The following is a 27,137-nucleotide window of genomic DNA, read 5'->3' as shown; positions in this document are numbered from 1 at the left end:
CCACGGTTGTGTTCACTACCTCCTTCATTCTTATCCTTTCTTTACCTTGCAAATTTCAACACCCTTCCTTACCTTTCACAGTACTGTCCTTCATATCCAGGTGGACAAGCAGTACATCGGTAGTCACTGGCTCCTTCCATAATGCATGAGGGACTAAAACTGGAACAAAATCAACGACAGGGTTATCTCTCCTTTACTTAACACAGAATTAATGTCAGTTACATAGAAGAGATTTAAAAGAAGTGTTGTTGGATATGTGGCTCTTTAATGATCTTCTCAAAGATCCTCTGACCCAACTTAATAGTTCTCAATTAAGTCAGCATAAAGAAAACTGGTGTAAGTGGTGACTTCAAGTAGATACTTGTGATGGTGTCAGAATTTGAAGAGAAATGCAATTCTTTCAGAATAGATGTACTCATTTTTTACAGCACAATCTTCTGCATGTTTACTCAGAAGTAAGTCCCAATGAGCATAGGACTGCAGCTTTACTTTCCCCTATCGGTGGAAGAACGTTACACAATCAATACTGTAAATAGTAAAACCATTTTTTCACTCCTGAAAATACTAGCCACATGATTTTCTGATGTGGGAAATCAGGCCACAACCCCAGGAGGAGAGCTTAGATCTGTTATTGTTGTTGCAGTTAAGGCAGTGTTTGGGAAGGTATGAATTGTAGAGCAGGTTTGTACTCTATTCTGTTGTCTTAAAAACCCCATTTGAATGGAACACATCTTTAATACTAGATTTAACTGACTTTCTCAGTCTCTATGCTCTTTTGAATTGGAGGTTTAAAAAATTGTTTGCAAGACAAGAGATTTCAGTGGAACTGGAAGAGCACTGAAGTCTTAATGAAAAACTCCAGTAGGACAGCATACTCCTAATCCACTATCTGCTAGCTGAGCAAATTAAGGATAGCACAGGTTCAGGGCTTCTCAGGATACTTTGGCTTCATTGGACACTGAGAGCAGTTAATAACTCAATTACTTAACCCTGTTGCTGAAATTGATTGGTAAAAGAATCACTCTTTGTTTTCCCATTCTCTCCTCCCTACCTTTGTCACCTTAAAAGCCAGAGAGAGTATTACTGAGTTGCATAAACACTAGCAGGTGTGACTAGGTTTTTGCTTGCTTCATGCATCATAGGCATGCTTCCTCTCGGGAACCATGCTTCCTACTAACATATATTTGAGTGCAGAAATGCAAGATCTGCAGTGATGTCTAGTTTTCACATCTTTTGTGAAAATATTTATAAAACAGAAAAGTGAGATTATTTCATACAATATACAAAAGGTTTAACAGCAAAAGCAGAAAATGGCAAGTTCTCTCCTTCTGGTTTTCCTCTCTTCCGCACTTTCATGCTCCCTTTTTATAACAATAAATATCAACTTGACACCAGGAAGTAAATCCTTTGTGTTTCACTCCTAGAATATTTTCTGTATGAGATCCAGCTGTTACAGTATTAATCTACATTGTATACAAAGGTGGCTGAACTGACCTGCCCCCACTCCCCTCTGGTGCTCCAGACAGCTGGAATAACCCAACTAATTTATTTCTCAGTATCTGAAAACTGGACCTGAGAATGGATATTGATCAGGTCCCCAAACCCTGAAGCATAATGATGACATCATTACTGCACACCAGGTTCCAGAAGCCCAGACTCTTCTGGCACATTTTGGGATACAAATGGGATCTTCCCTGATGCAACTCATTTTATGTTACCTACCAGACATAACAGGCAGTATTGCATTGTAGATCAGTGGCTCTCAAACTCTTGCATAGAGTTTAAGTTGCTTTAAGTGGCAAGCTGGAAGCTATTTTTAGACATTCTGAGGTGCGGGAACCCTGCAGAAGGCTCTGTGGGGCTCCCGGCACCCCCCAGAGGCCAGAGCTGGAGGAGGTGAGTAAAAAAAGAAGCCCTATCATTTGCATCACCACTATCCCCCACCCTGCCCCTTAAGGGGGCAGAGGCAGGGTTTCCCAGGTTGGGGGGTCATGAGCCACCAGTTTGAGAACCCCTGCTCGAGATGCTTTTGCAAGTGTGTAGTAAATTCTGGAAGCTGGGAACTATCTCCTCTGATGACTTCACACTACAGCTTTGAAGCTGTTTGGACCAGGCCCACACCTGAGTGATCTGAGGTCAAGTCTTAAGTCAGTGTTTCTCAATGTTTGTCCTCTGTCATACCACTTCACATGGTCCACCTATTCTAAGTACCACCAGAAGTAACTGGCAATGATGTCATCACCAGTTACTTCTGGATTGAGAAGCCAGATGTGATGAGACAAACATCAGTAAGAGACTCAGGGAGGGTGGATGGGAGAGCTCATTTGAGTGCAGAAAAGCATGCTTTGGAGCTCTGCTCACCAAGCTGAGCCTCCTACCACTGTTTGTTGTGTCACACTCCTGGTCTTACTACCAGGAAGCAAGTGTCTACGGGTCCTGCAACCACCAGACACCACCTTAAATACCACTGGTGGTACCCATACCACTAGTTGAGAAACACTCTCTTAAGTGGATTTGGGTGATGTGGACATAATATGTCTACTTCTTCTCTCTGTTTAGAACTGAGTATCCCCACCAGAAGCTCATGCCAAATTTTAAAAAGATAACCAGGTATTAATTTAAAGCAAGACAGAATACATTCTTTTTGACTTCCAAAGTTTGTCTTCTGGAAATTAACAAAAGATGCTCTTCCAAATATAGCTATATCAACTAGTGCCTGTTAGAAACATACGTGAGGTTTGGTTTAACACCATTACTAGACGAGCACTGACCACATCAACCATTTGAATAATACATAATTAATGATAATTAATAATTAATAATAATTAATACAGTAATACAGTGAAATACTATACATGTATACTTATATGAAAGTCCCACTGTGTTCAGTGGGGCTTACTCTCAGGAAAGAATATTCAGAACTGCAGCCCAAGAAAGGCTCTACAGGAATTTTCTAACAATCATTAACCTAACTTACCCAAGACTGTGTATGTCTACTCAGAAGTAAGTCCCATTACAGTCAATGGGGCTTACTCCCAGGTAAGTGAGGATAGAATTGCAGTCTTAAACTTAACCTTTAGTCTGAGATGGTTAAAGCCCTGTGGAGCACATGGATTTGGTCATATGCTTGTCTGAGACATGGCTAATCTGTTCAGGGTTTGTGGGAACATGGGTGAAGGGAAAGGGGAAGCATTCTGAAAGGCATGGATGAGAGCATGTGCTGTTATCTTTCCAAGTATTTGTGCAGCAAATGCTGAGCCAGCTTAATGCTGGAAGAGCACGGGGGTAGTAGGAGCACCCTATGCAAACGTCCCTTTTGCTATACTGCAGTCAGCATTCTCCTCTGTTTTGCTTATAATGCATTAAATCAATAGTGCTTGAATGAGTAATAAAATTACACCTTTGCAAAAAATATAAACAAATTGATCTACTACTCACAAACTCATTATCCAACACATTTTCAACTCAGTAAAAATAAACTCACAAAACAAGTCACATTCCCCAGGTTTTTTTCCAGCTCATCAAATTTGAAACTGAATGATGAATATACAGAAACAGGAAAATGACTTGACTCAAAACTATTATTGACTTTTTGGTTTGTAGTAACCATTAGGAAAGAAAAATAAAAGAGCAGGACTTTGTATTCAGCATTGCCTGACAAAAATGTAGATGTATACAATAATCTACAGTCAAACTAAGCCAGAGTATTTTGATTTAGACCGATTTAGACCCATGGACTAACAAGAGAATGCACTAAATACCCCTATGCAGGTAAAAAATCACATTACATTAAGAGCAAAATCCTGAACGCTCAATCGACCAGTGCAAGTCCCTTGCACTGGCCGAGGAGTGTCGCAAATGTGCTGTAAGGTGTGACTTCTGCTGCCAAAAAATGCCTGCAGCACACTGTCAGCAGGAACTTTGTGTGCACAGCTTTGAGGGGTGGGAGGGGGAGGAACCAGGGCAGGAAGGAGGCCCAAGGGGATGATTCCGCAGCTATAGTCATGCTGGATCCTATCACCTGAAGCTTTCCAGCCCTTCACTCTCTCTCAGACATACTCTCCCACCAAAAGTGGTGGGAAGCATCAGATTGAGAAGGGTGGATCCACCAGCTAAGACCCATGTGCAGCCCCAGGCCTTATTGGGAGGCGAGTATAAATGTGTTAAACTTACCTCCTGTTTACTTTCACTGCTGGATACAACTTGTGCCTTTTTGGCACAGCTGCATCAGTGGGGGAGGGGAGAGGACAGGATTGGGCCCTTAACTAGATTCTGTATCAAGCATTTGTTTGAAACTTTTTGGTTTTTCTAGTTAATTTTATTAGAAGAACTGAAAACTCTATAAGTTTGCACCACATGTTGTTCCACAAAGGAAAGAAATTCCCTTGCACAAGGAGCAATTTCAGGCAAACCTTCTCCCTGAACCCTACAAAGAAGTATGCGCCTGGGAGTTTGGGGACCCTCTAAAACAGGATGATATAAGCCAGAGAGCCACAATGGAAAGAAGGGATACAGGATAATTGCTTCCCCCATGCCCCCCCCCCCCACTGCTGCCCACATGAACAGCAGAAGAACAATTTAGGATACAACAACCTTACACACCAGTCCCATTGCTGTTGAAGGCATGAGATCTCTGATATGCATAAAGAACTCTACCTACAAACACTTCCTGTGCACAAAGATGTACACATGCAACTGACTCCCTCCACTGAAGCGTGTGAATCAATCTGAGGTCTATAACAAGAGCATTGTCTTAGGCCTAACTGAGATGTACACAGCTTAAACAGAATTACTGTGTTGACAGCATCTTTAGAGGAAGGTGTTGACGTACTCTGTACTGCTAAAGATCGAGGTCAACATAGTCAAATACAGGATAAAAAATGAAGAATGAACAAAAATATAAAAAAGGAAAGGAAAAAAAACTAGAAACCTCTCAGCATAAAATTTATACCATTTTAAGTCACATTTGTAGAAGAATAATGGGTCAGGAAGGTCATTAACAGAACATACCCCGCTAAATCGATTCAGCATGATAGCATCCCCTTTAAATTATTTGATTGTTCACAAGTTGTCCTAAACCAACATAACATTAAATAAGAACTCATAAATTACAAAGCTCATAGCAAGGCACTATAATGCTTTTATAGCAGCACAAAATATGAGCATAAGTCTCTCTATGGCTCCCCTGTGACTACACTGAACTTGAGGGCTCTGTTCTAGCTTCACTTGTGAGAATAATTTTTATAATGCTCATTCATTATCCATTGACTATTATATTTTCCACCCTTTATGAATTTCTACATAGCTAAATAGCCTGCAAGACATTTCGGAAGCAAGATAATTTAGCAGAGGTGGTTTGGTTACTATTTAGAGTGGCTCCCCACACTATGCTTTTTTTCCCTCCATGAAAACCTAACCCAGGAGAATCCCAAGGGATATATAGACCAACAGCAAAAGCAGATATGTAGTGCATGCTTACTTGTTGCTGGAAACAGGCAGAGGGCAAGCACAAGGCCGGCAGTCATTAGGAGATCCTCTAACAACCCCGTAGAACCCAAGAGCACATCTTTCACAGTGGTCACCACTTGTGTTGTAACGACAGTTCTGTGAAGCAACAGAAGAAGGTATTATTCTGAGGCAGCTGCAAAGAACTCCAAAACTCTTAGATACTGGAGAAGTTTTACAGACATATGAGCTCATCATCACAATTACATTGCTGCTTCTGCAACAGATGCTCTGCTGCAAAAAAAAAAAAACCCACAACCACCCAAACAAATAAGAACAGAAGAATTGCCTAGCCAAATCAGACCAAAGGTCCATCTAGTCCTGCATTCTGCTTCCAACAGTGATCAGCCAGATACTCTGAAAGCTCAGAGGCAAGAGCCCAAGGCTATCATCTTTCGCTGCTATTTGTCCCAACACCTGAGGTGTAAAAACATCACAATGCATTATATTCACAAGAAAGCAAAAAGTTTACAGCTACACATTTCTAGTTCATACTTTTTGGGGTTTTCCAGGGCAAAAAACTGTTCTGTATGCAGCAGAGCATATTTACAGAGCAAAGTGTGAAAATATATTCTCTAATAGCTGCTGGTTTGTTATGGTGCACATGAACTCTACAAAAATGCAAAGAAAAATGTAACCAGATCTCTATATATCTGTTCGCTACCTGCAAATTTGCTTATCCGCGAGGAGCAGAATTGCTACCTTATTTCATTATCTGCGCCTCTGTTTTCATTATCTGCTATGCACAGACCTTCTAGATGCTGCAGGGACCTTCAGAATGGTGCCTGTGACCAGCGTGGAACCTTTAAAATGGCTGGCAGAAGCTTCCACCTGTCATTTTAAAGGGGTCTGTGCTGGTTACAGGAACCATTCTGTAAGTCTCTGCAGCCTCTGGAAGGTCTCTGCAGCTTTTAGATATATTTTGACACTTCCTGTTGCATTCTGCTGGCTTCCTGATGGACTCTACTGAATTATTCTGATAGTTCCTCTTTCCCCCAGGGAAGCCCTTCTATATTGATCCCATAGGTTCAATGCTTTGTTATCTGCAAATTTGCTAGCCATTATGGTCTCCAGGAACCTAACCCTAGCGGATAATGAGAACTGCCTGTATGGGAAATCATCTAGGAAAGGCATAAGATTTATACCTGACATATTGAAGTTTCAGGATCACACATGTCACTGTGCCCATGACATTGACATGGTACACAGGCGCCTAAAACTGGACCTGGTCTTCTGCCGGAGAATGTAGAAGGAACTCTGTAAAAGCCTGGCGAGCATACCTGCAAGAAAACAGGAGTGGTCACCTCCATTACAATGTGGATATGATAGGAAGGACTGACTGAAAACACAATTTCATCCTTAGCAGTTCTGACAGGTAACCTGTCCTTTCCCATTCCAATGGCAAGTCCCAAACTGTTTTACAAACAATGCACAGCAGAAGCACAGAACCAATTCTAGTTGAAAACTCAGCTGCCACATCCCCAAGTAGCCCAACACCACCAGACTTTCCTAGGGTGACCAGATACAATGGAGGACAGAGTGCTGGTACTTTTAACCATTGTATAGAAGAGGGAATTTTGGCAGGTGCAGCTTTAAAAACCCTTCCATGTTGAACTGCACCTGCCAAGATTCCTCTTCCTTCTATCCAATGGTTAAAGGTACAGGCACTCTGTCCTCCATGTATCTGGTCATCCTGGACTTTCCATATTGTCGAGTGAGGAGCTCTGCATTTAGATGCACCTCCCTGAACATCATGCATCCATCCTACTATTTTCTGAAAAAGAGAACTGCTGCAATCCCAGGCTATAAACTCTACAGGAGGGAAAGGGAGGGGCGTGTTGGAGGTGGGGTGGCCATTTATAATAATAATAATAATAATAATAATAATAATAATGAGGTATTTATATACTGCCTTTCTGGTCATTGCCTTTCTTACTCCTCTGACTTTATTCAAGGCGGTTTACATAGGCAGGCATTTCTAAATTCCTCAAGGGGATTTTTAAAATCATTGAGGTTCTCTCTTTTAAGAACCAACCACATTTCGGAATGGATCTTTCTGGTTTGTCTCACTTCTGGCCTCCAGTTCTCCCACGCAGGCTGACATGCAGCTCCATCTCTCACATGGAGGGCAGCCAAGACGCTTCTTGCTCACACCAAGAGCAGGTGGAATCACTCAGCTGGGCTTGTCAGCTGCGTCAAGGTCTTGCCATTCTCAGCTGTTCAGGGAGCTGCCGGTGACCTCAAACTGGCGACCTTCTGATGTTATCTTTGGGCTAACGGAGGCTCTACCCTCTAGACCAGACCTCCTGCCATGTTAAGGAAGGGATAGAATTCAGCAAAGTAGAGATTGAAGGTGGGTTCAACTCCATAGAATCTCTATGGGTCAAATTACCAGGCCTGAGGAGTGATGTAATACGGGGAGCGTACTATTGTTCTCCAGACCAGAAACCAGAAGGGGACCTTGAAATGAGGGAACAGATCAGGGAGGTGACAAGGAGGGACAGGATTGTAATCATGGGGGACTTCAATTATCCTCATATAGACTGGGTCAATTTGTGTTCTGGTCACGAAAAAGAGATCAGATTCCTTGACATGCTAAATGACTGTGCCTTAGAGCAGCTAGTCATGGAGCACACCAGAGGACAGGTGACTCTGGATTTAATATTGTGCGGTACTCAGGATCTGGTTAGAGATGTCAATGTTACTGAGCCGTTGGGGAACAGTGATCATGCTGCGATCCGTTTCGACATGCACGTCGGGGGAAGAATACCAGGCAAATCTCTCACAAAAACCCTTGACTTCTGACGAGTGGACTTCCCTCAAATGAGGAGGCTGGTTAGAAGGAGGTTGAAAGGAAAGGTAAAAAAAGTCCAGTCTCTACAGAGAGCATGGAGGTTGCTCAAATCAACAGTAATAGAGGCCCAGCAGAAGTGTATACCGCAAAGGAAGAAGGGCTCAACTAAGCCCAGGAGGGTGCCCGCATGGCTAACCAGCCAAGTTAGAGAGGCCGTAAAGGGCAAGGAAGCTTCCTTCCATAAATGGAAGTCTTGCCCTAATGAGGAGAATAAAAAGGAACATAAACTGTGGCAAAAGAAATGTAAGAAGGTGATATGGGAGACCAAGAGAGACGATGAGGAACACATGGCCAGCAGCATTAAGGGGAATAATAAAAGCTTCTTCAAATATGTTAGAAGCAGGAAACCCGCCAGAGAAGCGGCTGGCCCTCTGGATGGTGAGGGAGGGAAAGGGGAGATAAAAGGAGACTTGGAGATGGCAGAGAAATTAAATGAGTTCTTTGCATCTGTCTTCACAACAGAAGTCCTTGGGCAGATACCGCTGTCTGAACGACCCCTCCTGACCAAGGAATTAAGTCAGATAGAGGTTAAAAGAGAAGATGTTTCAGACCTCATTGATAAATTAAAGATCAGTAAGTCATCGGGCCCTGATGGCATCCACCTTAGAGTTATTAAGGAATTGAAGAATGAAGTTGTTGATCTCTTGACTAAAATATGCAACTTGTCCCTCAAAATGGCAACAGTGCCAAAGGATTGGAGGATAGCAAATGTCACGCCAATCTTTAGAAAGGGAAAGAGGGGGGACCCGGGAAACTATAGGCTGGTCAGCCTAACATCTATATCAGGTAAGATGATGGAATGCCTCATCAAAGATAGAATCTCAAAACACATAGATGAACAAGCCTTGCTGAGGGAGAATCAGCATGGCTTCTGTAAGGGTAAGTCTTGCCTCACAAACCTTTAAGAATTCTTTGAAAAGGTCAACGGGCATGTGGATGCGGGAGAACCCATAGGCATTATATATCTGGACTTTCAGAAGGAGTTCGACATGGTCCCTCACCAAAGGCTACTGAAAAAACTCCACAGTCAGGGAATTAGAGGGCAGATCCTCTCCTTGATTGAGACCTGGTTGAAGACCAGGAAACAGAGAGTGGTTGTCAATGGGCAATTTCCACAATGAAGAGAGGTGAAAAGCAGTGTACCCCAAGGATCTGTCCTGGGACCAGTGTGCTCTTCAACCTCTTCATAAATGACCTGGAGACAGGGTTGAGCAGTGAGGTGGCTAAGTTTGCAGACGACACCAAACTTTTCCAAGTGGTGAAGACCAGAAGTGATTGTGAGGAGCTCCAGAAGGATCTCTCCAAACTGGCAGAATGGGCAGCAAAATGGCAGATGCGTTTCAATGTCAGTAAGTGTAAAGTCATGCACATTGGGGCAAAAAAATCAAAATTTCATATATAAGCTAATGGGTTCTGAGCTGCCTGTGACAGATCAGGAGAGAGATCTTGGGGTGGTGGTGGACAAGTCGATCATAGTGTCGACCCAATGTGCGGCGGCAGTGAAGAAGGCAAATTCTATGCTTGGGATCATTAGAAAAGGCATTGAGAAGAAAACGGTTAATATTATAATGCCGTTGTACAAATCTATGGTAAGGCCACACCTGGAGTATTGTGTCCAGTTCTGGTTGCCGCAACTCAAAAATGATATAGTGGAAATGGAAAAGGTGCAAAAGAGGGCAACCAAGATGATTGCTGGACTGGGAAACCTTCCTTATGAGGAAAGGCGTTTGGGCCTCTTCAGCCTAGAAAAGAGGTGCCTGAGGGGGGACATGACTGAGACATACAAAATTATGCAGGGGAAGGATAGAATGGATAGAGAGATGCTCTTTACACTCTCACACAACACCAGAACCAGGGGACATCCACTAAAATTGAGTGTTGAGAGAGTTAGGACAGACAAAAGAAAATATTTCTTTACTCAGCGTGTGGTCGGTCTGTGGAACTCCTTGCCACAGGATGTGGTGATGGCATCTGGCCTGGATGCCTTTAAAAGGGGATTGGACAAGTTTCTGGAGGAAAAATCCATTACGGGTTACAAGCCATGATGTGTGCCACCTCCTGATTTTAGAAATGGGCTATGTCAGATGCAAGGGAGGGCACCAGAATGAGGTCTCTTGCTATCTGGTGTGCTCCCTGGGGCATTTGGTGGGGCCGCTGTGAGATACTGGAAGCTGGACTAGATGGGCCTATGGCCTGATCCAGTGGGGCTGTTTTTATGTTCTTTTTAAAAAAAACGGGAAAAAATATTGTTCCACTGGTGGTGATGCAAAGAAAGCAGAAGCACTCTGTTTTCTCATTGCCCTTGGTGTGTTTTTCTGAGATGACAAGCTAATATCTGCCTGCACGCTGTCTGATAGATAACAAGCAAATGCCCAGTGATACTCAGAAAAATATGTCTTCATGGCTACATTATTTATACTGGTGTAATTTAAAGACCATAAATGTAAAGAATTCTAAATAATAAAAATGCTACCGTGTCCTAAGACCATTAGCACTCGGAATAAGATTTATCCGGCTCTCATATACGTATTTTCTTCACCCAGCAGTAAAAATTGGTAAGTGCGCTGAAAATTACTATCAAAGCTGACAGATGCAAACAGAGCAATTCCCCATCTCCTGACCCTCCTTTTCCTTTTTGTCGCATTCCCACCTCATGCATCACATCTTTAACTCAATTGCAATCCTACTGCCAGGGCCTGTTTTACCTCTTGCTAATTCCACAGAGCCAAGATGCTTTTGTTGCTTTATAAAAACAAACAGCAGCAGCAGCAACAAGACCAGGATAGAAATGTGTAATAGTACGTCAACAGCTCTTTGAGTTTGAAAAGCAACAGGAAGGGTTTGCCTTAGGGCTTATTGACTTGGAAGGACCCCATCCCTGAGATTTTCCCATAGCTGGTTTCAGTGCTCTGCTCAAACGAGGGTGAATATCAATGCATGCAACATTTTTAGAACCCTGGGACTGATTGGAATAATAAAAATCCAACCTCTGTGGAAAATGCACCACTTTCAAACGGATGCAAATTATTGTCTGAATGTACGTATTTATCAAGCACTACTACACTTATTTGTTTTGTTTTCCTGAAGAAACTTCTCACCTCAATAAAATAGTAATTACCTTCACCCCTTTAGGGACATAGGCACCTTTTCCTTTCCTGGGCAAACTGAAAAAGCGTTTCTACAAGTTCATTTTGCATGTTGCGGCTCATTTTACACTGGAGTATGGTGCGCTTAGGCATCTAGTCATGCTGGCCACTTGACCACGGAAACTGTCTATGGACAAACACCGGCTCTTCGGCTTAGAAATGGAGATTAGCACTGCCCCTAGAGTTGGACATGACTAGGCTTAATGCCGGGGGAACCTTTACCTTTTTATGGTGGGAAAGCAGGCTATGGAGTGCTCTGCCTGGCCTGCACAGTTGTTGATCATGCAACAGTTGTTTGGACTTGTTCGCCCAATGAATTTACCAGAAGATATCATGAGGCAGCAGCAGAGACAAGTCTGCTGCTAGCTTAAGCACTGTCCCAGAAGGATGCACAAGCATTCCTCTGCCCAACCTTATAAGAGTTTGACAATTTTGCACATGTTCCGATGGAACATGTGTAAGCTTTGTGAGTAGCTGCTCACTGTTACCACTGCCTCCCCCTTCCCAAGGGCCTAGGAACCTTGCTTTGGAGCAGGAACAATCATAGATGGTGGTGATGGTGACTTCAAGACATATCAATGGGTCCCTTCTGTTTTCTGGGTAACCAATTGAAGGTATTGGTTTTAACCTTGTAACCTACACAGTCCATTATGGCTTAAGCTCTATACAACTCAGGCTGTAATCCTATCCACTCTCACCTGGAAGTAAGCCTCATTGACTATAATGAGACTTTCTTCTGAGTAGATATGCATAGGATTGGGCTCTCAGAGTGTACCTGGCCTCTTTTGTACCACCATCATAGTCATTAAGGTAAATGGAACCAGTTTTAACAACAAGGGCAGGTACCGATGCAGTCTCAGTGGTTGCTCAGCAATTAGTTGTACAACACCTTTTTCTTAGAGGTCAGTTACAGCCTAAGCCTATCTACCTTCTGGGAGAGCTGTAAAACCTGCTTCTGTGGGCTGGCACCAGAATTAACACCCAGAATTAAAAAGGCGTGTCATAGAGTTGTTCAGAAATGTGAATTTATTTGAATTTTTCTTTAATGATGTTTTTAATTTTATTTTTAACTGTTGTTATCTGAGCCTGCAGGTAGAGGTGATATAGAAACTGGACTGACTGTATAAATATGCACATATGCACACATTTTCAAAATGTTCAACTCAGCACATTTATTTTCCCCGGCAGCTACATCCAGACAGGACTGCAGGCCTGACAGATCCAGCAAAGATTTGTGAAGTGATCATCTTAGCTTTTCTGAGGGTTTTGGACCTGCTTGTGTTACACAATACACAGCAGGTGAAACAGAGGGGCAATGTGCAACATTCCTCTTACAATATATATCCAGATACATCTAGTAGGAGTGTTTTTAAAGACTGCAAGAGATTGTATTTTAAAATTCTTTTTGTTATTTATGGTTTCAGCTGTCCTTAGCATTATTTCAATAATGAAAAAAGAATGGTATAAATATCTATAATAAACTATGATGGTACTTTTCAAATGTCTGGCACTCGCTTTGGATGTGTGAAATATGGTAAAGATGTTAATGCTGCAGAGAAAAAGAACCACTAACAGTTCAAGAACCTCTATTTATATAGTATTAGAAAAGTCTTACAGTGCAGTCCCAACCTCTGTTTACTCAGAAGCAAGCTCCATTGGTTTTAATGGAATTTAGTATGCAATCCAATACACACTTTCCTGAGAGTAAGACCCACTGAGCACAAAAGGACTTACTTCTAAGTAGACAGGTCAATACTCCAAGTAGATGTGAATATGCATCAGATCGCAACCAAAGAGAAATGCTAATTCAGACGATGCATAGCAGAATGCTTTAAAAATACCTGGTTTTTGGAAATTATGCACACTTGACCACGGAGTATGAATAAATAACCAATATGGAAATACTCTGAGCAACAGTAAAAGCTATGCTATTTTATTTCCTGATACAATATTCACACTATTCCCTAAAATAATTTTTTTAAAACCCTCAAGAGGCACCACATGCAACTAAAGTATCAACGCTTCTGAAGATCTAACATCATTTCTCTTTTTGTTAAGTTGCCTGTAATGGTATTTATCAACCAAAACAAAAGAAAAAGAACTCAAACATTTTATAATTGTACTTAGATATAAAGCTGTGCAAGTCACTGCCACCTTCAAATGACATTATGCACATCGCATTTATAGTTGCAATTCAAAAATTTTTTTAAAAAAACTGTTAATGAAAATTTAGAGGACAGAGTTATCAATCTCAATGGTAAACAACCTTTCTAAATCACAGGAACCAAAAACATGAAAAGTTATAAGGTTGCAACAGAAGACACACTAAGGGCACAGTCCTAACCAACTTTCCAGCACTGACATAACTGTGCCACTGTGGTGCACACTGTATGGGGAGGCAGTCAAGGGGGCCTCCTCAAGGTGACGGTATGTTTGTTACCTTACCTTGGGGCTGCATTGCAGCTAGGTCCATGCTGGAAAGTTGGTTAGGATTGCGCCCTAAGTTACAAAGTGTCTCTGGGAAGATGGGATGAATTGGATCCAGTGTAAATGAGATCTACAGCCCAATACTTACTAAAGTCCCACAAAGTGATGCAGCGGAGCCAATGCTGGCTCTTCTGCATCCCATTGGGGGATTTCAGCTGCTGGAGGGCTTCTTGATGTAAGGGGACATTTTGTCCCCTTGCCCCAGGGTAAGCCCCAGCAGCGGCAATTGATCAACTCAGATTGCGTCAGTGATATTGCTGGCACAGCCATATAGTTGGTGGTGCCATAGCCTATCCCCCTTTCCTGGCAGGATTCAACCATCCTCATCCTCCCCCTGCACCAGGCTTACCTGGTCTGGCAGGTGTTCCTGGGAGCACTGGCATGAGTGGGAAGGCTCTGGCCTTCCCACCAGCTAGAACCACCGCCGCAAAGCATTTTAAGGCAGTGGTTCTCACACATTTAGCACCAGGACCCATTTTTTAGAATGAGAATTTGTCAGGACCCATGGGAAGTGGTGTCATGACTGGAAGTGACATCATCGAGCAGAAAAGTTTTAACAATCCTAGGCTGCAATCCTACCCACACTTACCCAGGAATAAGTCCCATTGACTATCATTGTTAAAAGAATATACATAGTAGCTTGTTAAAAGTACAGGTCTGAAACATTTCCCCAAATGCAGTCACATACCATGGGAACATCAAGACTAATATATTAAAAATAAAATATTGAAATGAATGGGGACCCACCTGAAAATGACTAACGACCCACCTGGTGGGTCTCGACCCACAGTTTGAGAAACACTGCTTTATGGCACTTTTGTGACAGTGCACACTGGCAGAACAGATGTTCTGCCAGCACAGAAGAATAGGATTGGGCTGATTGGTCAATTAGGTGAAAGCTGTAGAAAACAATTTTGTGTTCTGGATGACTTTTACAAAAGCAGCAGTTTTTGTACAGAAGCCACACCCTTCTTCTCTTTCACTCCGTTTTGGTATAATGCATGAAGTCTTAGAAATATGGGGGAAAGAGGGTGAGACCTAGAGAGGTTTCGTAAAGATGCTGACAAAGAACATAACAAGAGCCCTGCTGGATCAGATCAAAGGCCCATCTAGTTCGGTTTCCTGTATCACGGAGGCCGAACAGATGACTCAGTGAACAAACAAGACAACAAGATATCTGCTTCCTGGTGTCCTCCCTTGCATCTAGCATTCTGAGGTAGCCTACTTCTAAAATTAGGAGGTTGCACATAACTATTATGGCTTGTAACCTGTGATTGACTTTTCCTTCAGAAATTTGTCCAATTCCCTTTTAAAGACATCTAGGTCAGATGCCATCATCACATCCTGTGGCAAGGAGTTCCACAGCCTAATTACACTCTGGGTAAAGAAATATTTTCTTTCGTCTGTCCTAACTCTTCCAACACTCAATTTTAGTGGATGTCCCCCAGTTCTGGTGTTGAGTGAGAAGGAAAAGAACATCCCTCTATCCACTCTATCCATCACCTGTATAATTTTGTATGTCTCAGGATGTAGAGCATCCCTTCAGCTGGTTCAAGTCCATTGTGCTGGCCAAAGAGTGTCGCAGGAGTGACATAAAGCATTTTCGTGCCACTCTCAGGGCACTCCACAAGCTGACGTGAGCCCCAGAGTCCTGTATGGCTGCGCCAGCCAAACTTGACTGGTGTGGGTGTCTGGGAGGGACAGGGAGGAGGTGGAGGGAGGCGTTTTGGGGCGGGGGAAGGCAGGCAGTGGGCATTCCCAGGGGTGGATGGCTAGGAGCAGGAGGTGGGGCCAGGATCTGGTACTTATGCTGGACCCTAGCCCTGTTCCTAGGCAGCCCGGGGCAGCTCTGGGTTGCTCGGATTTGCGCCACCGATTTAGTGGTGCAGATTTGAGTAGCCCTGTTGGGGCTGTTGTGTCTCTCCCTGTGGTAAGGAGAAAAGATTCCCCTTGCCTCAGGTCGAGCCCCAGACAGCCCAGAACTTGCGCTGGATACAGCACTGGCTGCTGGCTTGCCCGTTCCAGCACAAGTTGGGATTGCGCTACCTATCATGTCCCCCTTCAGGCACCTTTTTCTAGACTACAGAGCCCCAAATGCTGTAGCCTTTTTTTCGTAAGGGAGGTGCCCCAGCCCAGTAATTATTTTGGTTGCTTTCTTTTGCACCTTTTCCATTTCCACTACGTATATCTTTTTGGAGATGTGGCAATCAGAACTGGGTACTCCAGGTGGGGCCTTACCATCAATCCGTACAATGGTGGTATAATAGAGGATGGAGTATCATCAATATTGATAAACAGTACAGAGAGATGTAAGAGTGGGAGAGGTACTGTACCTCACATGATGAGCCAGAATACCCCAAAGGGCAGTTGCATTTCTCAATCAGCTGAGCACGAGGAGTCCTCCCTGACACGTTTCCTTGCTCTGCAACTTCCATGGTGATCTCAGAAATTCTGGCAGGAAGGAAGAGAGGCAATTAAAACCAGTTAATGAAACTCTTCAGGATTGATTTAGCTTTGTTGATATAAGATAATACAGCTATTTTTACTCACATTAAGCCTCTTGGCATCGTTCCGTAAGGAAAAACAAATCTTTATTTTAATCTGTATCAAAGGAAGATCAAAGCCAGCACCATTTTTAATTTCTCTCCTCCTCATAATTAGTCTGCACCAGTGGAACTAATGTAGAGTATATTTGCTCATTCACATTCAGTGTTGTTTTGTTTTACATTTGGAGCCAAAATGCCAGAACAAATGTTCTGCAAACAAAATCAAGCTAACAGGATGTGCAGCAGACTTCAAAGACGCTGGCGACTTGCCTTTACGAAACAGCTTTAAGATCTGTAATCAGAACCTAGTATTCCATCACAATATTATGAGGACACTCAAACAAATGGCTCAACATATGTATGTTTAACATGCCAGATAAGGGCACTTCTTGTGTGTGCAAGTAGTGCCTTCTCCGCCTTAAATATCCTGCTGATCAGACTATATAAACCTTTAGTGAAGCAGAATGCTAACAGGCTCTTCTGAGCTCAATGCCATTTTGTAATATTAGTCCCGCTTCCCTGGGGTGCCAGTGGAGTCCCTGCCCATGTAACAATCCTTCTGGGTTCTATTCCTTCTCACACATCACAGACTGATCTGTATGAGCCCTTCCACTTCCAGGGAACGTGGGCTGGGTGGGTGCAGTGATTGGCTCACTGGATGTCAGACTGACAGAGTACTGACATCAGGACGCTGTTCCATGGTCAACAGGCTGGGATGAGATTGCCATGGATGCTGGAGTGCACTGTGCCAGAGTAGCACTGCCTGAATTCTGGTGTTTCTCCTCCCTTGTGCTGGATGGGCTTAAGTTATGGGGGTCAGTGCCACTGGGAGGTGGTGGAGAACCACGCTTAGTGCCTTCCTGGTGACTTTTTCAAAGTTTCTGTACTTTCCATTTCTGTACTATACTTTCAACATTTTGGTACTCACCACTTTGGAAACAATAGAAATGGTCCACGGGCAGCAAAAACAGAATATTAAGAAAAAACAGCTAAATGGAAAGAGCAAGATAAAGTACTTGGATTTCACAAAAGCTGCCTGTTGTTCAAGGAAAAGTGGTACTTCCAGAAGCAGAGGGTTGGATGGTGCCTAAGGCACACCAAAGAGATTTTACTCTAAACACTGATACCCAGTCAATATCACCAATTTTAAAATAACACCAAAATGGAATACATCGTTCCAGTTTAAATAGATTTACAGCACAATCCTATGCATGTCTACTTGGAAGTAAGTTCCACTGTGTGAAATGAGACTTGCTCCCAGGTAAGTAAGTATAAGGTTGTGACCTTATTGTCCTAGTCCACTTGCTTGGAAAAAGGAAAACAGTCATCAAATGTATGAAATGTTTCCATTTTGAGTAGTACGTATGAAAAGGGGAACAGCAAAATTAACATAGCAGGAGAAACATATTTAGCTTTAGTTTTCTAGTGGCAGCCTCTAAATCACTCACTGTAATAGCATCACGTCCATGCAGAAACATGATTAGCACTGCTGCCTAATTACATAGAGCTACCAATGGAATTAAGCTATTTTTACATAGAGGCTACTGTCAGCATGTGGTTACTTTATAATGTTTTGCTATGATATACCAGTGATTTGCAGTTCTGCATGTGCAAACATTACAGACAATCACATTTTCATATATGCCAGAATGAAGGAACAAATTCAAGAATAGCCTGGCTTTGATCAAATCAACTATAGCCCCTACAGTTGTCTCAGTTGACTTTCTATCCAGCCAATATCCTTTGCCACCACAATGCATGAATCATATGTGTAAAATGAGAGGAACTGCATGTATTATCGGCTCTTATGAAATGGTACAGAGCAGAAACAGTAATGATGTACACAGAAATGTAGGAGCCTATCTTAAATTGAGTCAGAGGCAAGGCCAGCCCATTTATGAGGTCAATTGAAGAGGCTGCCTCAGACAGCAGGTTGGTGGGGGCGCTCATCAGTGTCAGCCTACCTGCCTCCACTACGCCTCCTTCTCCTTCCACTACCTGGACTGGAAAAGGAAGAGGGGAATACAGAAGAATAGGAAATGGGGAGGGAATGCTGAACTAAAGCATTGGAGAGTAGCAAATCAACAGATCAGGAGGGCAGCACTTGGCGTGCTGCCTCAAAGGTCAGGAGGTCTAGATTCCAACCAGGTCAGATGACTGGTACATCTAACCCAGGACGGTCTACTTTAATGGGCAGTGACTTCCAAGCTCATTCCCAGTCTTGGAGTCCAATTCTATAGTCAACATTGCCCCACCGATGCAAGTGGAGCAGAAATGGCTACTGCTGCATCTTGTGGGGGAGATCTCCTCTGGGTAAGGGAACAGTCATTCTCTTATCAGGAATAAGCCTCCACAGCATGTGGGGAGGTCTAGTCAGATATACATTAACTAAATAGCTGGCACAGGTCCACATGGATCTGCGCTGTGGGATCAGAGATGGGGTTTAGGATTTGGCAGTTGCCACTGCAGCCAAACCTTCTCTCTTACTGGACGCAATCCATCCATTCTCCACTCATGTTACTGCCCCTTTTTTTCTCTCCCCTGACACTTCTTCTTTCCCCCTTCCCCACCAGCAGGTGACTCCAGATCTGATGGCATGGGCAGGAAGGCTCCAGACTTCCCACCAGCATCCCAGCAACAAACTACTGAGGTGCAACTTATGATTAGCACTGACTGCTTTATGGCAGTCAGCACCAGCAGAAGAGACACCAATGCCAGACAGCTCAGGTGGAATTGGGCTGCTACTACTAGAAATCCTGTTTGAACTGCAGTCAAAAGTGAATGAATCTAAGACTCTCCACGTGCAAGCAGGTATTATTCTGTCACTGAGCTTCTCTGTCACTGATGTAAGCCACCTGCCTCCCACCCCAGCAACAGGCTACAAACCTAGGACTCTGGGGTTGCAGCAAGGAGCAGCAGTAGGCACAGCCCTGTGAATGGGTCACATAAGAATCTCAAAGGGTACAGAGATGAGGGTGATCATGAATAACAAAACTATAAATGGCCAACAGTGGAACAAATTCAGAAAAGGACTAGACCAAATTCACAAGAGACAGGAATGCGGGGGTGGGGGGGTTATCTATGGATCTATCTATCTATCTGCAGTTTCACTTATCCGCAGACTGGATCCTTGCCCCCCTTGCACTCCCCTGGAGGCAAGAGGAGCTCTGCTCCCCTCACCACCGGAAGGTCACAGCAGAGGCTGTGCGCATCCACCTGGGGCCTTTGCCAGGCTCAGAATGATGATTAGAGGTTAAAAAAAAAGTCTCTTTCTTTCAAACCAGAAGTAATACTTTTAATGCCTTTTAAAAATGCCACTTCTGGTTTTTTGAAGAAAATAAAAAACTGGGAGTAACTTTTTTTTTACCTCTAATCTTCATTCAGAGTCTGGCAGAGGCCACGGCCAGTCTTCTGCTGGGCTCAGAAGACCCTCCAGGGGCAAGGGAAGCAGAGCATCCCTTGCTTCCAGAAGGTGGAGGGACATTTCCTGGTATCCACAGTTTTACAGAACTGTGGAGGTTCTGGAACGGAACCCCATGGATACCGGAGCACACCTGAACCAGCTGCCTATAAAGATAGCCTGCTCTATCCAGCTGTGTTGCTTGTTCACAATGATTCAGTTGATCAATCAACTGTGTTCCTAACAATACAGTCCTTGAACGTGCTGGAATCCCTAGCATGTATGCACTGCTGAAACAGAGACGCCTGCGTTGGCTCTGTCATGTCGTGAGAATGGATGATGGCCGGATCCCAAAAGATCTCCTCTATGGAGAACTCGTGCAAGGAAAGCGCCCTACAGGTAGACCACAGCTGCGATACAAGGACATCTGCAAGAGGGATCTGAAGGCCTTAGGGATGGACCTCAACAAGTGGGAAACCCTGGCCTCTGAGCGGCCCGCTTGGAGGCAGGCTGTGCAGCATGGCCTTTCCCAGTTTGAAGAGACACTTGGCCAACAGTCTGAGGCAAAGAGGCAAAGAGAGAAAGCCAGGGAGACAGACCAGGGACAGACTGCACTTGCTCCCGGTGTGGAAGGGATTGTCATTCCCAGATTGGCCTTTTCAGCCACACTAGACGCTGTGCCAGGACCACCTTTCAGAGCGCGATACCATAGTCTTTCGAGACTGAAGGTTGCCAATACAAAGTTGATCAATAGCTGACAAATAACTGCTCAAGCAAAGTAACTACTCATGTCAGCAGTCACTGTAACATTTGAGCAAGTGATATTATTGCTCCTCTTCCATGAACTGGAAAACTTGTGTAACCAGTTATTTACACAAGTGGCTGATCAACAGAACTAACTCATTCCTGAAAATTAGGAAAATTGCAAAAGCAACTTTTTCTACCATAGCATAATCCTAAACATTTACTTGGAAACAAGACTGCCAATGTTCAGTAGGGCTTTCTCCCAGGTAAATTAGCACAGGGTTGCAGAGTTGGTGATTAATTGTCCATAAGTGCAGTTTCTATTGATGCTACAGTCATTAGTTTTATTAATTTCTGCTTTATTTATTTGGTCTTATGTATTTTTAATGTTGCATGCTGTCTTGAGAAATGTATTGTGGCATGGCGACTGATACAAAAAATGTAAATGAATATTTAGGATATCTTTAAACCTGATCAAAACAGTCCTCAAGTATAACTCTTGTAGTTTCAAATCGACATACCCACCCTTTTCCATTTACAATTAATAAAAAAATTATTAATTACTTCAATGTCCAGAAATATATCTGGATCTCCTAGATCAGTGTTTCTCAAACTGTGGGTCGGGACCCACCAGGTGGGTCGCGAGTCAATTTCAGGTGGGTCCCCATTCATTTCATTATTTTATTTTTAATATATTAGACTTGATGCTGAACACTGAGCTGAACAGTGAGCTGAAAAAGGTTGAAAATGGCTGCCTTAGGTGGTTACAGTTATAATAGGTAAGCCTACTGATATCAATTGACCAAAGTATGCATAACTCTGTGCTGGATTGTGGCCCGTGTCTTTCCTGTGAAAATGAACTCATGTTAAAAGTTTGGTGGGTACTGATTACTAGTTCTGGCACCAATATTTTTGAAAGCACCATATGTTTACCTGCTTTGCGTCATAAAGCTCCCATGAGTCGCCTTAATAAGTATGTAATGAACATTGTATAGGACATCCATGAAATCCTCACGAGTCACTGTTCTGCTGACCCTTGGGTCATCACCATAGTATTTCCACTCATGCTGAAAAGAAAACAACAGCGATACCCACATGATTTAACTGTTTCCAAAGTGCCAGTGACATAACTTCTTAAACAGGATGGATTGAAGAATTACCTCTGTCATTTCTATCTCATGCCTTGTCAACTGACCAATCAAAGGAGCAGCAACGTGCCTGACGATAATTTGAGTATGTGTGGGAAGACCACCTCTAATTATGACTTGGGGGCTATAGGTCGCAAAGCCAGTTTCTTCTCGGGCTTCAAAGTAGATAGCATATTTCAGTTTTCCTCCATATGCTGACAGCTAACAAAGCAAAACAAACCATATAAATATTGACTGGAAATCAACACCAAATACAATGAAATAAAAAAACACTTCCATGGGACAGGACTATTAAAACAGTGAGAGTCTAAATATGGCTAAGTGTCTGGAAGCTTTATTTTTTATGTCTAAAAATTAGGTAGCTGTAGGTGACTGCAGCTTTCTGAATGTTTAAAAGATATTTTTGAGTGCACCTTCAATTAAATTAAAACAAACCTAGTCAGATGATTTCTATTCTGCATATCCCACATAACAGACCCACAAAGGTACACGATGACTGAATGTAAGCCTATGTATTCCTGGATCCCCCACGGATACCGAAACCTGTGGGTAATCAAATCTGTGGGTCTGGGCCATCAGGGGACCTCCGGACACAACCGGAAGCCTGTTGGAGCCTTCTGAGATGCACTTCTGGTTTTTTGCTAAACCAGATGTGTGTCTCAGAAGGCTGTGGCAGGCCTTCTGAAATAAAAGGAGGTTGCTTCCCCACACTTTAGAAGGCTGGCTGGAGCCTTTTGAAAGCCATTTCTGCTTTAGCAAGAAATGGGAAGTGCCTTTCAGAAGGTCTCCCTCCCGATGTGACTGGAAGACTCCTCTGGTCAGGGTCAGGAGGTACAGTGAGGCCTCCTGACCCACTTTGGGTCAAATCTTCAGGCTCCTAACCCGCAGATAAGGAGGGCCAACCTCTACTGCTGCGGAATGCATGAGGCCACATTATACCGAGTTAGATCACTGGTCAATCTTGGTCAGTATTACCTGCTGTTTCCAGCAATACTTGAAGAAGCTAGGGATTGAACCTGGACCCCTCTGAATGCAAGGTATGTGCTGCACCAGTTCGCTATAGCTCCTCCCCTTCACTTTGCTCCCCTATGCCCCATGGACATTTCGAGGCAAAGAATTTTTCTTTTTTTTTTTTTAATTCTACCCCAGTACAATACTCCTGAGGCTATAGCAGATTCAGGTCATTTGCGGGTTAGCCAGAAGGAAGTATAAACCTCTTTCCAGCTGACCTACCCCATCAACCATAGTCTGAAGCAGAGTGGTGTACTCAATAAGCATGGTATAAAAGGCTCCCATAGCAGCAACCATATTGGTACGTAATTTTGTTTGCTTGAAGTAGACTGCCAAGGCTTTTCAGATTTCAAAGGAACTGACATGTTAGCGTGTTGCAGCAAAAACAAGTCTTATGGCATCTTAAAGACTAACAAATGGTTTCTCAAGTGTCTACATGAAAATACCCTCGGTATTGGGCTATCATGAGCGATTTTAGGATCCTCCTGTATTTCTTGCCACTCTTGGATAACCAGGTGGTGGCTGTGGCCAGGAGGGCTTTTGCCCAACTTATACTGATATGCCAAATGCAGCCTTACCTGCATTGGTCTGACCAGACCACAGTAGTCCATGCATTGGTGACATCAGTGCCCAGATACCATAGTGCACTCTACCTGGGGCTGCCCTTAAAGTCTGGCCAGAAATTGCACTAGGCAGATAATACTTGGAGTACTGTATTATACTAAATATTTCTGCAGTACTCAAACGATGGCGGATCAGCATGGGTCAGCAACATGATTTTAACTACCATGTTTATCAAGACGATGACTCAAATATTTCAAATTTATACAAATTGCCTTGATACAAATTTAAGAAATATCCCCCCATCTATACATACACGGATAGACAGATATTACCTAAACATGCAAGTAAACTTATTTATTTATCTAGATATTTGTAGTACTAGTTGTATCCTGCCTTTTTTCAAGGCAGTTCATTACACACTCCCACACAAACACACATCGTAAACAGGATCAAGGCACGCTTTACTGGAGCATCTGAATACCACTTTTTAATAAACGTGATCATTAAGATCAGGCTGCTGACCCAGGCTGATTCACCACCATCTGAGTACTGTGGAAATATTTAATACAGTACAATACTCCAAGTACATTATTTTGTTTCTGCCTGTGGCTATGGCTGACCTGGATCGTTTTGGGGTTAGCCAGAAGGGAACATAATCTCATTCTAACTGACCTACCCCATCAGCCATAGTGTGAAACAGAGTGCTGTGCTCAGGAAGAACGGTATAAAGGCTCCCACAGCATCGACCACATCAGAATGTAATTCAGGTTAGCTTGGAGCAAGCAGGCTGCAGTTTTTCAGCATACAATTTTCTGATAGTAGTAAAAGCTACTTAAAACTAAGTTGCTACTTTAGAACATATTGTAGTGAAAGAACAAAAAGGAAAAATAAAGAGAGCAGAACTCTACTTATGATTATGTCTGTCCTTATTCATTTACTACAATATATTCTAAAATAACAGCTTAGTTTTAAGTAGCTTTTACCACTCAGAGAATTGCATGCTGAAAAGCAAGTGTCTCACAGCCCTAGAAGCCACAATTTGTTAGGAAGGTTTGCTGGATATTTATTCTTCTAATAACTTTTTAATGGACAGTCAAGTGCGAAGACAAAATTTAAGAAGAAGGCCTGCTCAAATAGGTGGTTTCATCAAACATGTTCTTAAAAACATTCCAGCTCATATGGGCATATGCAGCTAAGTGTAGGGCCTGCAAAATACCAGGTCCTATCACGATTCTTTTCCTTTACCTTCCGTCCTTCAAATTGTACTGGAAGCCTCCAATAAATTGGTTCTGAGTGTAGTTCTTTCATCACTAATCCAATATCTGCAACTGTTTCTGGATACTGGTATACAATCCCTTGGACAGTTCGGTGTTGGACATTTTCATCCACCAGAGGAAGGATGACCTGATCTGGCTTCAGAGTCAACTACATGTAAGTAAAGGGGTTAGAAAAAAATAAAATAAACATATCTTTCTTGCAGATGCTATTAGTTTGTGAAATACGTGCATTCTTTCCCATTTTAAAAAGCAATACATTAAAATATGTAACAATATAAAACATATAGTAACACATATACAAAACAAATTATTTTGAATATAAACTGGAATACACATAGTTGCCAAAACAACCAAAGAAATACATAAGATATATCCCCCCCACACACACATCCTACAGGGAAACCCTTCATAAGTATTTGCCTTCCTATCACTTACAAAAGTGAATGAATTGTGACCAAACCTTTTTTTCAAAATACCCTACAAGATTGTCTACACCTATAACATTCTGTAAAATTAATCATTTCTGGTACTTTCCATGCTCGGTTTGGCTGGCTGTAGGAGAACCATGAAGCCTTTGCCTATTCTAGGATTGTACAGGATTCCACACAGATCTTCCATTGCATTGTGCAAGGTCTTCTGTCATAGTTCTTCCTGTCTCCTGAGACTGAAATCTTTTCCTGACTGACCCAGTTAAGGGGGTGTGGGGGAAGGGACATTTCTGAAAGAATGCCAAAAATGTATCAGCAATCAAAGAAACCTGAAAGGACTTCACACTAATTATTTTTCTTACCCCTCAGAAACCATGTAGAATACTAAATTAACACAGGCAAAAAAAAATTGAAGCTATACAGAATTGCCATTAGTATGATAGTAAAGAAGCAGATATGGCAATTCAATTAAGCAATGAACTTCACAAAATGCCAGTCTTGGCAATGAAGACGAGACGAGACCCTGAACTGACATAATTATTTTCTACCCATATCTACAGCGTTTTTGGGACTGTGACAGCATCCTTCTTTGAAGTGCTAATGCCAAAATGAAGTGCCTGACTTCACTCTGGAAGTGCCTCTGATTTCTGTGTATTAGGCATGCTAATCAGCAAGAATCTGGTTAATGCACAAAGTATTTGAAATGTATGCCTCAGTGTCACAAAACCTATCAAGAGTTTGTGCCGGTTGCGTCAACCTCACCCAAAACAGCCTGGGATATCTAGAAGCTTGAAATGTTCAGAAAGACTGTTTTATGAAACTCCAAACCTAATTTAAGCATCAGAATTTAAAGATGGATCATTGATGATTAAGCTAATTTTAAAGCCATATTTTAAATCATGAACAGACGCTCCTTCCCAAATGGGGCTTACAAGAATGGTGAATGCTTTGAGTATCTAAAAGCCCAATCCTACATGGATGCTGCACTAGTATGAACGGCGTACTCTGGTGCAAAGACAGCTCTGCTGGCACAGCAGCTGGCCCACCAGCAGACAAGCCCTGGACACTGATACACCAGCATGTCTCAGATGCTGCCACCACACCTAGCAGTGAATAACCCAAAGAGGGAGAGACAAGGAGTCAACATATGCCATACCCTGAACCCCTTCAGATCACACACACACCCCCAATGAAGGAAAAATGCGATTTCAATGACAGAGCTGGTGTAGGAAGGGGAAAACCCACAGGGGAAGGCAAAAGAAATACAACAGCAATTCCTAACTCCTGCTACCCCCTCTGTCCACCCACTTTCCTATGATGGAGCATAGGATGCAGACTACACTTGGCAGCCAATCGCAGCACACTAAGGTCAGTACTTAAGCCCCTGCAGGGAGCTGCCATCTCAGATGATAAGGTAGTCAGCATGGGACTATACCTCCCTGACCATTTAGAGCACGCACACACACACACACACACACACACACACACACACACACACACACGGGTGCTTTGATGATGGAAACAATGGAGAAAGGGCACTTTGCACACTGTGCAGACCACAAGGTAAGTCTCCAGCATGCCTGCAGTGACCAGTGTGAGCCCAGCAACTGCTCACTGAAGTTGCAGACCTTTTCATTGCTGACAAGAGCATGTAGTTTTTGTAAAAACTACAACAGAATGTGATATAACTGGTTCAGGCCAGCCTTTCTGGACTGTCCATTGGATAGCTTATAATGGTACAATAAACCTGCTGGGAGGAAAGGGTTGGCCATCCCGCTTTTGGGTTTTTTTTTCAGATGCTATTCTAGCTTCAAGATTGTACAATAAACACTTTGGCCTGAACACACTTGTAGTCACTTTGTTAGTACAGCATATGGATCCATTTTTCCCAATGTAGATAATTTTCACCTCTGCTGGCCTCGGGGTGTGACTCTGCAGGGGAGGGGCCTCTCTGCTCTCATGGTCTGCAGCATCCCCTCACTCTCTGATTCCTTGGGTTGTAATGAAGGGGTGGCTGCTCCAAAGTG

General features: G+C 43.0%; 1 protein-coding gene across 8 annotated transcripts in view; it reads right to left on the bottom strand.

Moving 5' to 3' along the window:
• Positions 1–27,137, bottom strand: part of LAMA2 (laminin subunit alpha 2) — a 485,843-nt gene that overhangs the window by 104,669 nt on the left and 354,037 nt on the right. For all 8 annotated transcript variants that reach the window (XM_066614516.1, XM_066614463.1, XM_066614481.1 and 5 more), the window contains 7 exons: positions 24,651–24,830; positions 21,843–22,031; positions 21,616–21,749; positions 16,326–16,443; positions 6,651–6,785; positions 5,480–5,604; positions 73–159 (listed from right to left, as the gene is read on the bottom strand). In XM_066614516.1, coding sequence (XP_066470613.1) covers positions 73–159; positions 5,480–5,604; positions 6,651–6,785; positions 16,326–16,443; positions 21,616–21,749; positions 21,843–22,031; positions 24,651–24,830 — 968 coding nt within the window. The remainder of the gene's footprint in view (positions 1–72; positions 160–5,479; positions 5,605–6,650; positions 6,786–16,325; positions 16,444–21,615; positions 21,750–21,842; positions 22,032–24,650; positions 24,831–27,137) is intronic.

This window comes from Tiliqua scincoides, chromosome 1, assembly GCF_035046505.1.
Source record: "Tiliqua scincoides isolate rTilSci1 chromosome 1, rTilSci1.hap2, whole genome shotgun sequence".
NCBI classification, from domain to species: Eukaryota; Metazoa; Chordata; class Lepidosauria; order Squamata; family Scincidae; genus Tiliqua; species Tiliqua scincoides.
Note: the sequence above shows the minus strand (reverse complement) of the source record. Positions and strands in the feature narration are given on the sequence as shown.